Raw genomic sequence first — 14,348 nt, forward strand, 5'->3', positions numbered from 1 at the left:
TTTGACCGTATATATATAATGGGTGAATGCAAAAAAAGAAAAACAAAACTTTGATTAGAGATGTGACCCGTCTTTATACAATATCTATTGGCTCTATATTAGAAAAAGTTAGGCCCGTGATTATAATTGCCTAAAGTGAAGCCCTCTCCTTCAAAATTAGTATGACATGATCCTCAAGTGGGCTACAACATATAACACCCATTGCTAGTTAAAATTACTATTTTTAGCTGTTCATTTGCTTTGCATGTTATGGTTGGATTGGTTGTACAATGGCTATGATTTTAGACCGTAAGATCTAAATAATTTAACACATGTAATGATAAGTTTAAGTCTTTCATAGGTGCTTGCATTGTTACATGTGGGTGGTGTGGGAAGGGGCAAGGCTTCAGAGGCTGTCATGTCCTAAACTCTTCCTAACAGCCGCTTATGTCATTTTACCTTAGAAAACTCTTTCACTTCTTTTAAATGGCTAATTTATAAAATTGAATTTCTTGATAAATAGTTAAAATTTATTATATTTTAATTTAATTAATTATAATAATGCAATAGATATTATATTTTTCTATAAGTAATAAAAAGAGAAAAATAGACAACTGCAAATGTTTCCACTACAACTGGCATGTAAATGACTTCTTTGGGCCTGACCATGAAATCTTGATGACATCCACTCCAACCATTGTGCAAGTTCTCTCATGTTTGGCCGTTGACACATAATTCATGCCCGTCCATGACTCAGGTGGGAAACTTGAGAGGGCACGCCTCGCCCCTCCAACTATTTCTGCTTGGATTTGTCTACATTTTTTGGGCCAAAGGCCACAGGAGGAATGATATGTACGATGGTTGGGGTGGATTTAATGAACACATCACAGTAGGGCCCACACGGCTCGTTTGCAATATGATTACAGTGCAAACATTCACATTAGATGATAATCTTGATAATCAACAATTATAATCCGTAATACACAGTCACGATGAATTTTGGGACAAATGGCACAGGTATTTGTGTAAAATATACACGTGGCAATCTACAATTTTTATTATTTTATTATTATTTATTTATTATTATTATTATTATTATTTTTAATCTATTGCACCGTGCCTCAATTCGAGAAAGAGAGAGATTTCTTCCACCATTCCTTCGCAGGATTTGGCGTTCATCCGTACATATTCTTCTCGTGGAGACCGTTTCCCTCGTCTCTCTGTTTCCTTGCCACGTCTCCTCTCTCTCTCTCTCCATCAACATTTCCTTTATTTATTTATTTTATTTATGGATTTTCTTCTTTCCCTCCGTTCTCTCGTTCCTCTCATCGGTTTTCTCTCCCAACCATATGAATTCTCGAAATATGTCGAAAACAAAAATCCACGCAAATCTGTTGATGGGTTTTGTAGACAAGACCCTCTTTGTCAAAACCCAGATGGGATTTCCCTTCTAAGGTTATCCATCTGGAGATTTCTTTCAGTCTTCTAATGAGTGGAAGAGGAGAAAGAGGATTTATACTGATGAATTGATGGGAAATTACTGCTGGAGATGGGCTGGAGATCATTCGCTGCAAATTTGTTAAGGAATTCGGCTCCCGATGGCTTGCTTCTAGCCGGTTTGTCCCAAAATCCCGTAATTTATTTAATTGTATTTTGCACCTTTCTGTCTGAGTGATGCTGCTGCAAGTTTTGAAGTTGGCTGTAGCTTGTGCTTTTATAGTTTTGCAATTGTAAATTTCTAATTGGAATATCGCTACATGTCCCCACCCATATTATGTAATGCATGCGTGGCACATGCCTATGATGATCTGGACCATCCATCCTGTAGGCTCCACAATGGATTGTCCTCTGGCTGAAATTTGCATTTTCGGATGACCCCAATTGCTCAATCAGTGAACTTTGCTCGTTGAATTTGGACTGTTGATTGTTCATTTGTACTGCAATGATCAGGTGGTTATAGGTGTCTTATTATATGTGACTTTGCGTCCATGGCCCATTCCATGGCTTCACATGCACCTTCATGCGGCACATGTGTGGAACATCCTATAAGGTGGGCCTCACTGATGATGAGCTGGCACAAAACTAGGCTGGTTCTCTTTGGGTGGGTGAATAAAATTCCTCTGCTTGCCTTTCAAAATTCTTTGCTCAATGAGTACAGCATAATCTTCTCTCTGCTGGAATACCCCTCTTTGCCTATCTTTGTACTTTTAGCTTGTATTCGAGCTTTGGCCCTCTTTCGGTGGGTAAATAAATTCTTCTGCTTTCCTTTCAAAAAAAAAAAAGGATTGTTCACTTATCAGGTGCCCAGCATGTGTACTTTGAATTTGGACCATTGGCAAGTTTTTTCCTTCAACCATCTTTTGTTGTTAAGGCAGCCTGCCTGATGAGTGGATTCCATCTGAATTTTGCTCTAGGTCAGCTATACAGTGGGGCTTACCTTATGCATGGCTTAAATGTCCCACATGTGCTATGTCTAAAGCTGCATGTGGGGCTTGAATACCTCCAGTATAAATCCCATTTTCTAGAGCTGTGGGTGGAGTGCACCTGATGCATGGGTTGGATGAAATACACAAACCTTGGTGGGCCCATGCTGAATCATGGGCTTATCAATGGTTGGTGTCCCTCCTCACTCTTCCCCGTGGTGTTGCCCACCTGATGATAGTATTGGCCTGGAAAATTTTCTCACTTGGCGCATGTGATGCGCAGCTCAGATGTCATAACATCACCATATGGGGACCACTTTCAATCCTTAACGCCGCAGTTGGTGATTTATATTTAGTACCTGCTACAATATGCTTGTTCCTTTTGGGTTTTATGAAGGTTTGTTGGTAAATGTATATGGGATTTCTTGTGCTTTTTTTTTTTCTTTTTTGGTTTTATATATTGCGCATTTTTCATCTTCATTAGATATTAGTTTAATGTCGATGCTAATATCACCAAAATTCATCTCTAATCTCAAGATCAACATTTCTGTGATCTTTATCTAGTTTGAATTTTCTAAAATGGTTGTGTGGGAAGTTAAGCCGCATTGTAGTCATCTAAGTTTCTACATCTTTTTTATCCTGTCTAAAAAAAAAGATGATTATTCATCATCCTCTTCCCCTTTTTTTTGTCCTTAAATATTTTGAGCTTTCTTTATATCTTCTTAAAATTTATTATGAGCACTCTGATATATTCATGTACGTCTGATCAGAAATTCATGGCAAGAGGTATTTGTGGGCCCATCCTTGAGACAATTGAAGCCTGTAAACGGCTATTAATCATTCGAGGTATCGGTATCCCGTCTTCAATCAAATTTTTTTTTAATGTGTTTGAGTTTAAAGAATTTAATGACTTATCAAGAAAAATTAGGGAGTTTAATGCATCGGAGAATCTGTTCTGTCTGTATACATTATTTCTACCATTATTGGAAGAGTTTTTTTTTTTTTTTTTGGGGGGGGGGGGGGGTATATTTTATTGTCGATGTGGTTTCTTGATGGCTTTGATGTAATTTTTACAATTCGAAAGTACATCTATACACAGAAAAACTAAGCTTTAAAGTATCTTTTGAAACTGGTAAGTAATGCCCGATATGAACTGGTTTTATCCATAACCGAGATGGATGTATCAGCCCAAAACGGGGTGATATGATCTGGTTTCGGTGGTGACCGATATGGTACACCAAAACCAAGCTGTGGAAACAGCTCAACCAACACCATTTCCATTCTTTTGCAGAGTTAATCATTTTAAGCCATTACAATGCATATGTTCATGCTTCTATCGATGCGCAATGCAATTGACTGCGACCTATTACAGTATCCTGTCGTCATGATAAAAAGATATCAACATTGTATTACAGATGATCACTGTTCCGTCCGAAAAGATGTCGCATGAACACAAAAAGATGGATCCTAATAAAAGCAGAACTAATTCAACTAGCAACCTGAGTTCATGTTCAGGAGCACTTACAAATTCAGAAACAACAACAAACACAAAAACAAGTGATGCAAAGATCAGTGATTGTAGCAACAGCGTTAACCGAGGGAGCAATAGTAGCATCGGCAGCAACAGCATAGACAGCTTTGTTTCTGCACCCATCAAACCCCACACTGGCGGCGATGGTCGTTGGGATGCCATTCAATTGGCCACCTCAAGAGAATCCCCTCTTGGACTCAGTCATTTCAGACTCCTCAAGCGTCTTGGTTATGGTGACATTGGCAGTGTCTATCTCGTTGAACTCAGAGGAACTAACACCTTCTTTGCCATGAAAGTGATGGACAAGGCGTCAATTGCAAGTAGAAATAAACTGATCCGAGCACAGACAGAAAGGGAAATTCTTGGTCTCCTGGATCACCCCTTCTTGCCTACCCTCTACTCCTATTTTGAGACGGAGAAGTTCTATTGCCTGGTCATGGAGTTCTGCAGTGGGGGTAATCTCCATTCCCTTCGGCAGAAGCAGCCCAACAAGTATTTCAATGAGCATGCTGCACGGTTAGTGCTTCTCTTTTTCTTTCTTCCTTTTGGTTATTTGCTTCTCCTTTGATTTTGTATTTTTTGTGTCTCCTGTCTCATGTTCGTGCACTTAATAGTAAGGATTTGTTGATTTTGTTTCTGAACATCTTTCTTTCAAACATTACATCATATCCAAATTCCCAATTTAAAAGTCCATATTTGAGAATTGGCCAAGGTTTTGCTCATTTGGCATGCATTGGTTTTCTTCTAATTTGTATGTATTTACTTGTTTGTTAAAGTATTGGATTCGAAAGTTTCACTGGCTTTGTCATGCTTGTGTAAAAGATTAAGGTTGATGTCTTGTGGGCGGCCGATTATAGAAGTTTTGCCAATCTACCATTAAAAATCCGACCCAAAATTGCTGGGGGAAAGGCTAAGATAATGACAGTTGTGTTCTTTTAGTCGTTCTTACATTGCTCATCTGGGAATTTTCACTTGTACTTTTGAACTTGTAGAGGATGTCTAGTCTTAAAACAAATATTCATTTAATGTTTTCATTTGGAAGGAAATTGAACTTTGGTTTATGAGCATTGGGTGTGTGATGTTGAGGTTAGCACTGGGTACCGGGCTGTTAGCGAAGTTGGAAATGAAATTGATTTCCATGGCTATAGTGTTTTCTGCTGTTTGTAATACAAGAAGTAGCTGTGGAAATTGATTGCTGTTGGTATGCTTTTCCTCTTAAAAAGAGTGACTATATGTCTCCTGAGAAAAGCTAATCCATGGGCATTTCCTCTTTTAATTGGGGACACCAACCAGCGGCTCTAAAAGGGCAAGGGAGGGCCCAAATGGACATGGTGGAGGTAGTAATAAAAGACTTGATGACCTGTGGTCTAATTGAAGTCATGGTCCTCAATAGAGTGGAATGGTGAAACAAGATTCATGCAGCTGATGTCCGACCCCAATTAGTTGGGATAAGGTTATGATGATGATGGTGATGATTGGGGACATCAACAGACTGACTGTTGAAGGTTCTTTTTCTTTTTCCGCACAAAAAAGAACCTCTATCCAAACAATGACAATTGAAAAACAATTGATTTCCATGGAAAATTTTATTGCAAAACAAACAATGGACTGTGGATTGTTTTCCATGGTTTTCCACGAAATTTGTTTTCCATGAAGGTTCCCTAAGACCTTGCCCTAATTGGGTTAAAAAGGTCCCAGCCTTGGACCAGGCTGGGCCTGGCCCGGCCCTCTAAGTTAAAAGAGTGACATGATCAGAGGTTTGAAATAGTCCCAATCCAAGAACTTTCTGTAGTTTCCTCTCCATCTAGAAGGAATCATATCATATAAATGGTTTATATATAGATCATAAAACATGACCCAGAATCCAAAAGTGCTTTGAACTTCACATATATATTGAATGGGACCCCTTACAAGTGTATTCAAATCATCCATTCTTTTGTATAATGGTGACCCACTTGATGATTGGACCAGGCCATGGCCTGAACACTAGGCCTAGATTTCAATCTTATGCCAGGCTAGGCCCTTGGGTGAAATTTAGGGGCCCTAGCCCTGCCCATTGCCACCCCTGGTAATGGATTGGAGCCTCCTCAGCCCCAGACTTGTTGATTTGTTTGTCTATTTTTGTTACATGACAGGTTTTATGCTTCTGAGATATTACTTGCTCTGGAGTATTTGCATATGCTGGGGATCATCTACAGGGACCTGAAGCCAGAAAATGTGCTAGTGAGAGAGGAGGGTCACATCATGCTCTCTGACTTTGATCTTTCGCTGCGGTGCTCTGTGAATCCGACACTCGTCAAGTCCTCATCTGCCCATGTCAGTGGTGAAGGCATACTCGACTCTGACCATGTGGTGGCCGGGTGCATCCAGCCAACAACCTTCTTCCCACGCATCCTACCTAAGAAGAACCGCAAGTCTAAATCGGATTTCGGGCTCTTTTCTAATGGGTCACTCCCAGAACTGATGGCAGAACCAACAAATGCAAGATCGATGTCCTTTGTCGGGACCCATGAGTATTTGGCCCCAGAGATAATACGGGGGGAGGGTCATGGTAGCGCAGTGGATTGGTGGACATTCGGTATCTTCCTATACGAGCTGCTGCATGGAACGACTCCTTTCAAGGGTCAAGGCAACCGCGCCACTCTCTTTAACGTGGTAGGCCAACCGCTGAAGTTCCCCGATGCACCTTCTGTTAGCCATGTGGCACGAGACCTCATCCGTGGCCTTCTAGTGAAGGACCCACAAAAACGGATAGCCTACAGAAGGGGGGCCACAGAGATAAAGCAACACCCATTCTTTGAGGGAGTGAATTGGGCTTTGGTGAGGTGCGCCACACCGCCACACATACCTGAGCCTGTTGACTTTGGGCGCTTTGCTAGTAAGGAGGTGCCCCATGTGGAGAAGAGCTTTGCAAGTAAGGAGGTAGCCCATGCCGAGAAGAGCTTTGCCAGTAAGGAGGTGCCCCATGTGGAGAAGAAGGTGGTTGAAAATGGTGGTGGTGGAAATAAGAACAACTCTCAGGGCTCACATCTTGATTTTGAGTACTTTTAGGGAAATGGGGTAGCTAATCTGATGCCTGTACACACATCCTAGGAAGGATAGATTGGAGTGGGAAGAGCATGTGTTGTTTCCTTCGTATTGCTCGGGCAAACATTAACAAATCAGGATTTTTTTGGAAGATGGCACACTACTGATTATGTGACGCCCGGTCCAGGTCCCTAAAAATCATAGTAGTTTGAAAATCTAGATTTTCAAGAAATCATTCCCCAAACATGGCTTTGGTATATTGGGGAGAAAGTAAATTGCATTGAGATGGGATATAGATTTTCAATGAAGATTTTATTTTATTTTATATTTGTTGAAGTTGGAGAAATAAACGATGACGTTTGCATCGGATGAGAAATACATGCAAATATAGTTTTTGTAAGGCTAGTAGAAAATCATCATTTTTGTATAATCTCTACATTGGCTGTATGTAATTTTTACCCATTGGTTGGGGGAAGCTCTCCCTTCTTCTGTACATGAAATTGTTGTTAATATACTAAATAAAATGCCCTAAAACATTCTCTTTTGAAATTTATGCCTCATTCTAGTCTTTCAATCTCTCTTGTTACATCTCATTTTCAATAGATGAGATTTATTTCATGCCTTTGATTGGTCCCTTGAATGATCAATGCCTGTCATGAAACATTTATGAATGCTTAGATGGATGAAAATCATTTCACATGACCTTTAAATTGGGTAATAAAGCTCATTCAGGTGTGATCTATCAAGACAATCATCTACATCCACGAAGTCACGGATGATCTGCCAAGACAATCATCTTTGTTGGCCATTGATAAGCTTCTCTTGTTTCTATATATATATTCGCTTCTCTTTCTGAGAAGCTTCTCTTGTTTTTACATATGCTTTCTTCTTTACATCTATTTCTTAGAAACAGTATATATGTGCCATAATGCACCATTACTGCTACAATTCATCTTTTACTTGGCCAAATTTGCCACATTTAACTTTTAGGTGCACTTTATATGGTACAATCCATCTTTAACTTAGACAAATTTGCCACATTTAACCTTCAGGTGCCCTTTATATGTTGTAATGTATCACGAGTGTAAGTTGTGCATGTATCAAATGTGTCACATATGCCACATATGTTATACATGTTAGGATGCATTCTTCAAGCACTCTACAAATACCCTGTAAATACCACATATGCTACTATATATTTTTTAACAATCACACGTGCTATGTTTGCCAAAATTTTATATATAGCAGAATGCTAAGCTGCGCACCGGTTCGCACAGAACTGGTGTAAACGTTTTTGAGAACTCATCATATGTGATGTGACTCCAAAATTTGAATGGTCCACGTGAAGCAGCACCTCATGAAACCTCCCGGCCCTAATTTTTACTTTTATCCAAGACTTTGGTGGGCCATGAAAATTGAAAACAGTTTCCTCCCTTGATTTGCATTTCTATTTGCTATGGCCCACCATAATTTTAAATCAGGGTGAAAATTTATATCTTGGGGTTTCATGGGATTCCGCATTAGATGGACTGTTCGGATTAGACGCCCATGACACATATGAATAGGTGCGCATGTGCCCAGGAGCGCAGGTGAGCATGACTATATACACACACATATACATGCAACCAATTACAAAAGGATAATTTTTCGTATGTCCTTTATCATGTGGCCAATGGTGTTGATGAGCTGTCACAATCAACTTGACCCACATCACTTGGTCAAAACAGAACCTTATTTGCTTCTAAATCTTATTAGGAATATGGTATCACGGTACGCTTTAGTCTAATATTTTTTTACAAAAGTACTGTAAATACAAGAAAGGAGATTATTATTATTTAGTTTAAATTACAACGTGATATTAGAACTAGGATTTTGAAACACTAACCCTAGCAAATAACTTATGAAACAGTTGCAGAGAACTGTCCATCTACAGCAATATTTGAGTTGGCCAATTGCTGACCACTCATCAAACAGATGTCGAGAACAGCCTATCTATGTGGTCAGTGGATCGTGGTTTGTGTACACTACATAAACGGTCAGGATTATCGTATGCGCTACTTGTACCATAGGCGCTGGACACTGGAAATGTTTTCCTCATGTATCAGCAGATGCACTTTGCCTTGAGAGATTTTGGCGTATCTGATGCTTCTGGCCGTTGACCTAATCACTGGTAGCTTTCACATGGTTATCGCGACTTCCACTTGAGGGCGGATTGGGTAGTGACCCTACCACTAACCAATGGCTAGTGGTCGATGCTTTGTGGGTCCCATCATGATGTATGTGTTTCATCCATGCCGTCCATCTATTTTTTATATCATTTTATGATATTATCACGAGAAATAAATTACAGAAACATCTCAGGTGGACCACATTACAGGAAAGAGTGTTAATTGAACGTCCACCATTAAAAGCTTCTTGGGGGCTGCAAAAGTTTTGGATCAAGCTGATCTTTGTTTTTTTCCCTTCATCTAGGTCTGTATGACCTAATCAACAGATTGGATGTTAAATAAATAGTACAGTGAGCCTTAGGAGGATTTTAATGGTGGAAATCCAATCACTCCTGATTTCTTGTGGTGTGGCCTACTTGAGATTTATATCCGTCTCATTCTTCGGATCAAGCTCTAAAATTATCTGTAAAAATGGATTGACGGCATGGATAAAACATATACTTCATAGAGGGGTCCACAGAGCACCGACCAGTAGTCACCGGGCTAGTGGCAGCGACACTAGCCAAACCGCCTCCTTCCACTTGCCATGCACGAAAGATGAGCTAGGCGAAGCCTACCCGCGCCTATATATGCGACCAAACGTACCAACATGACACATGTGTCAGACATCTGAGCCGTTCATTGTGTAGGCCCAATCGTGCCATGGTTTGGGACAAAATTCAGGGTGGACAACATGAGATGGGTCACAATGTAAAAGAATACAAATGGTCCGCATTCCATATGTGAGTGTGGGCATCTGATCAGTGTATTGGTCTGATATTTTGGCCGGTCATCCAAGCAGTGGGGCCCACCTGATGGATGCCTCCTCACATAGGCGTTTGTGGGGATGTGTATCGGCTAATTAAATCTCTGCCAAAATGTCGGTGGACCGGACTCCTCCAGGGCCTGTTTGGCCGGGCAGATTGGATGGGATTGGATTGTATTACGGTGAATTGCACGCCTTGCAAGATGATAAATGAGTGTGTTAGTGGATTGCATGCAATCCCACTGGATTGCTATATCCAGCGGCAAGCTAGTGGCATGTTTGAACGGGCGGACAGCTCGAGGGAATGCAACCGCAGATGTTTTTGGCGGGGCGTGACATTACATGCGAGCCATGAGATTGGCCAGGCGTACTAATGTTATTGGAAAGGATGGTTATAACCGTTTGACGCCAATGGACGGATTGCATACAACACTTGCCATCATGCGCGTGGCTGGCAGTCTGTGCTTCTGCACCCGGCCATGATGTAAATGTTGCATCCATGCCCTTCATCCATTTTCACATATCATCTTACACCGCTGTCCCAAAAATTAGAGGGCTAAATATCTTACGTGGACCACACCACATTAAGATATATCAACAATCCCATTATTTTACCAAAAAATTTCACATCAAATCTGTTCATGAATACCATACAAGCCCAGATGGAAATATTAAACACAGATATCAAAGAATATTAACTGCATGTGGACCCCACTAGTATGTCCAAAGGTCGACCCTCATTCAACACTGTTTCCTGTAATGTGGTCCACATGATTTTTTTGGATATATATAGTTTTTAAAATCTGTTGAGGGTCAAATATTGCATATCAGACCCAGTTGCTGCATAGTTTTACAAGCATGATACCGTTTAATGGCCTGATTTAATTGTGTTTGTGATGCAGAGTGTATTTCCGAGCCTGGACTGAAAAAGGGTGGTAAATGCATGGATTTGACGCTCCAGGAGCACCAAGGCAAGGAACGGACTCTAGAAGACCAAGAGCGACGGAATTATACACCAGGGGTCCGCGGAAATCGAGGAATTGAAGCTCAAGTGGCCTGAAAAGTGTCCAGAATGCAAGATCATAGGGTTCCCACCATCTGATCAGTTCGAAACTTCGTACGTGGCTTGAGGACCATAAATAAACCGTACACGTAAAATTTCAGCCCCTGGATCACTGTGGAAGTGGCCCAACGGACAGATCAGCCTCTTTAATCATTATGTGGGGCCCGCCTGATATCCGGATATGCTTCAAAATTGTTCAAGACTGTTTAAACCACGTGTCAAAGCGGATGGACGGAGCGGATTTCTCACGATCATCACAGTGGACTCCGTATGCACAGCGCGTGTACATAGTGCACCGCTGCCCGCGCTGCACCGGACGGTCAGCCCGGTCAAAGACAGGCTGACCCGTCTTCTTCTTCCGCATCAACAGCGGACGGACGCTGTCCGTCCATTTTTCATTAGTGGGCCCCATCCATCACAGGTATCGGAAATCAGAACCGTCCATACGCTCTGCAAGGTGACTAACACCGTCGCCTAGCTTTCCTTTTTGGCCCATGCACACACACAAAGGCAGATTACCTGATAAACGTCAGATGGACGGCGGAGTAAGCTAGCTTATGGACCACACCGATTTTCTCCAAAAAATACTCATTTTCGGAGGGTTTTTCGTCCTGAACCTAGTGGATGGAATGGATTTCTCAAAATACATCACTGTGGGGTCCACCGACCATCACAGCGCTCAAACGCGCAGGCTCTGTTTCGCAACAGAGCCTGCGGCGGATCGTTGTGGGCCACTCTCTGAGGCGATCGGTTCAATCTGGACCATCCAGTGGATTCCAAAGAGGCCTGGAACCATAACCTAGGTGGAAGTTTTCTAGGAATCAACGTGTAGCGGATTTCGACCGCCGAAACTCATGATGGACGGCGGAATACAATATCCAGTGGGCCATACAAGAACCTGCAAAAATCACTCTTTCCTGACTGGATTTCCACGAGGATTCCAATGGACGGCGTGGATTTCGTTGACAAAACCGATTATGGGCCCCATCAGCAGCTCAGTGCAAGTTTTGCGCAGACAAAGTCTCCAAGGAGAACACGGACGCTGCCGTGCGTAAATGGGTCTTTGGCACTCTCCGTCTGGAGGAAGGATAAAAGGAGAGAGGAAGTTTGGAGGGCTGGCATCGCGAGAGAGCAGGGTGTGCTCGGTCTTGGGTTTGGGCAGCGTGAGGAGGAAAGGAAGAAAAAAATAAAAGAAGAAAAGAAGGAGGAGTGCTCGGTTGGAGGATTGGCTGTTGGGAATTTTTGGAAGGCTGGACGTGAGCAACAAGAGCTTGGACGAGGAGTGGAGTTTGGCATTCTTTTTCTGTTTATTTCTTTTTCTTTTTGTTTTATTTTACTTTGTTTTCTAGCCGCATCATGCCTGTGTGTGGCTAGTCCTCTTAGCTAGGGCTAAGAGGCGAAGCTTGTGGCGAAATGGGAGATACTATATTTCTGCTTGTCATTTAAATTCATGAACTGAAGTTGATTTGTATTAATGGAATTTTTTTAGTCTTTAATGGTCTGTTGTGACTGAAATTACAATGGGTCTGCAACGGCTTTGAATATCCCTTTTTCTTTCCCTTTTTATGTTTATGAAGCTAGGAAGCCCTGTTGTTCATCATTGTTCCATGGGTATGGTAGGATGACGGTACCCTTCCTGATCTTCATACATTGTTGATTAGTTGGTAATTAGTTTAATCTTGTTGTTTGCTTTGTCTCCTGGGCATGGTTAGATGATGGAATCCATTCTAATTCATATACTTTTCATCTCTTAAAAATTAGATCAAGTAAGTTCAGTTTGAATTCCATAATCCTTGCCGCAGGCATAAGATCTCCCTGATCTCTACAAGTGGATCCTCTGAATCCCTAGTTTCCTTCCTCTGAATTCCTTAAAGTTTTAGATAATTATTCCACAATTATTTCCTAAATTCTATTTGGTTTAGATCACGTCTTAGTCTAGTTCTAGTTCTACTTAGTTTTAGATAACATACAGGTATCAGTCCCTGTGGATTCGACCTCGGTCTTACCGAGTTTATTACTACATCACAACCCTATACTTAGGGAGTGAACAAGTTTTTGGCGCCGTTGCCAGGGACTGACGGTTACGATTCTTTGAAATTAATTAGTTTTAGAATTAGTTTGAGATTAGGATTTTATTAACTTTAGTTTTAGATTTTTATTTCTATTTGATTTTTAGAACTAACTTGTTTCCTGTTTTGTAGGATCCTGACATAAATTTCTAAATTGGTAATTCTTTCCTAAATTCTCTACTTTTTCTGTTTTTTATTAAGGTTTAAATCTTAGAAATTTTCTAATTCTAGTATCCTCTCATCCGTAGGAAATAGAAATTAGGTTATTTCTTAATTAACTTTCTACTTTTATTTTTAGTAACTTTCTAATCTTAGAATCTAATTTGTTTCCTACTTTATTTTTAGAATTTTTGTTTAGAAACTAACCTTCCTATTTTGTAGGCCTTTAAGATAGAAATTCCTAATTCGGTAAGCTCCTTCCCTACTTTCTATTTTTTTTAGTTCTCTTTTAATAATTTACTTTCTAGTTTAGATCTTCCGTAATTTACTTTAGAAATTTCCACTTTCTTTTAAGAATACCTTCTTTTAGAAATTAATTTACTGTTATTTTTCTTTTAAAGGATCATTCTTCTCTTTTTAGAATCTAACTTATTTTTTTGTTTTATTTTGCAGGTTTTTAACTTAGGACTCCAATTTGGTAATTTCTTTCCAACTCTCTCTTTCCTTCTAGATTTTCTTTCCCTTTCTTAGGATTAGGTTTTTAATTGAGGGCTGCGAGTGTTTTCATGCCCAAGTGGGCCCGTGACGACAGTCAACGTCTCTTGACTGAAGGAGGATTGGTTGAGGGGTTGACTATCCATCGCAGGACTAGACACCGCTCGAAATCCCCTGAGTTAACTGAAGTTATGGCTGAAGACCAACCTCCTCTACTTCCACCCAGGGTGGAGGATACCCAAGATGAGAATGAGGTGCAACAAGCATCCCCGCCTCGTACTTTACGAGATTATCTACAACCGGCGGGAGTGAGTATGCCCTTATGCATGATTTTTCCTGAAAACATGGGACAAATGGACATCAAGCCAGGAGTTATCCAACTCCTTCCCAAATTCCATGGACTTGAATCAGAAAGTCTATATTTACATTTGAAAGAGTTCGATGAGATTATAGCTACATTATGTTTTCCTAATGTATCTGAGGATACAATTAGGCTGAAACTCTTTCCTTTTTCCTTAAAAGAGAAAGCTAAGACGTGGCTACATTCACTGCGTCCTAGATCCATTGGCACATGGAACGATATGCAGAGGGAATTCATAAAAAAATTCTTCCCACATCATAAAACGATT

At 40.7% G+C, this 14,348-nt stretch overlaps 1 protein-coding gene across 2 annotated transcripts; it reads left to right on the plus strand.

Moving 5' to 3' along the window:
- Positions 1 to 1,086: 1,086 nt before the first annotated feature.
- LOC131240879 (serine/threonine-protein kinase AGC1-7-like) lies at positions 1,087 to 7,520 on the plus strand. 2 transcript variants are annotated; one of them, XM_058239401.1, is made up of 4 exons: positions 1,087 to 1,595; positions 3,173 to 3,248; positions 3,818 to 4,449; positions 6,069 to 7,520. In XM_058239401.1, the coding sequence occupies exons 3-4, from the start codon at positions 3,818 to 3,820 to the stop codon at positions 6,982 to 6,984; spliced, it is 1,548 nt and encodes a 515-aa protein (XP_058095384.1). In that variant the 5' UTR covers positions 1,087 to 1,595; positions 3,173 to 3,248; the 3' UTR covers positions 6,985 to 7,520. The 2 variants fall into 2 exon arrangements, with proteins under 2 accessions (XP_058095384.1, XP_058095385.1); XM_058239402.1 differs by lacking the exon at positions 3,173 to 3,248.
- Positions 7,521 to 14,348: the final 6,828 nt, after the last annotated feature.

This window comes from Magnolia sinica, chromosome 3 (assembly GCF_029962835.1).
Source record: "Magnolia sinica isolate HGM2019 chromosome 3, MsV1, whole genome shotgun sequence".
Classification (NCBI taxonomy): Eukaryota; Viridiplantae; Streptophyta; class Magnoliopsida; order Magnoliales; family Magnoliaceae; genus Magnolia; species Magnolia sinica.

Coding starts and splice junctions, on each gene's coding strand:
- LOC131240879 (XM_058239401.1), top strand. CDS start 3,818: ATGATCACTGTTCCGTCCGAAAAGATGTCGCATGAACACAAAAAGATG. Junction 4,450..6,068: donor TTCAATGAGCATGCTGCACG/GTTAGTGCTTCT, acceptor GTTACATGACAG/GTTTTATGCTTCTGAGATAT.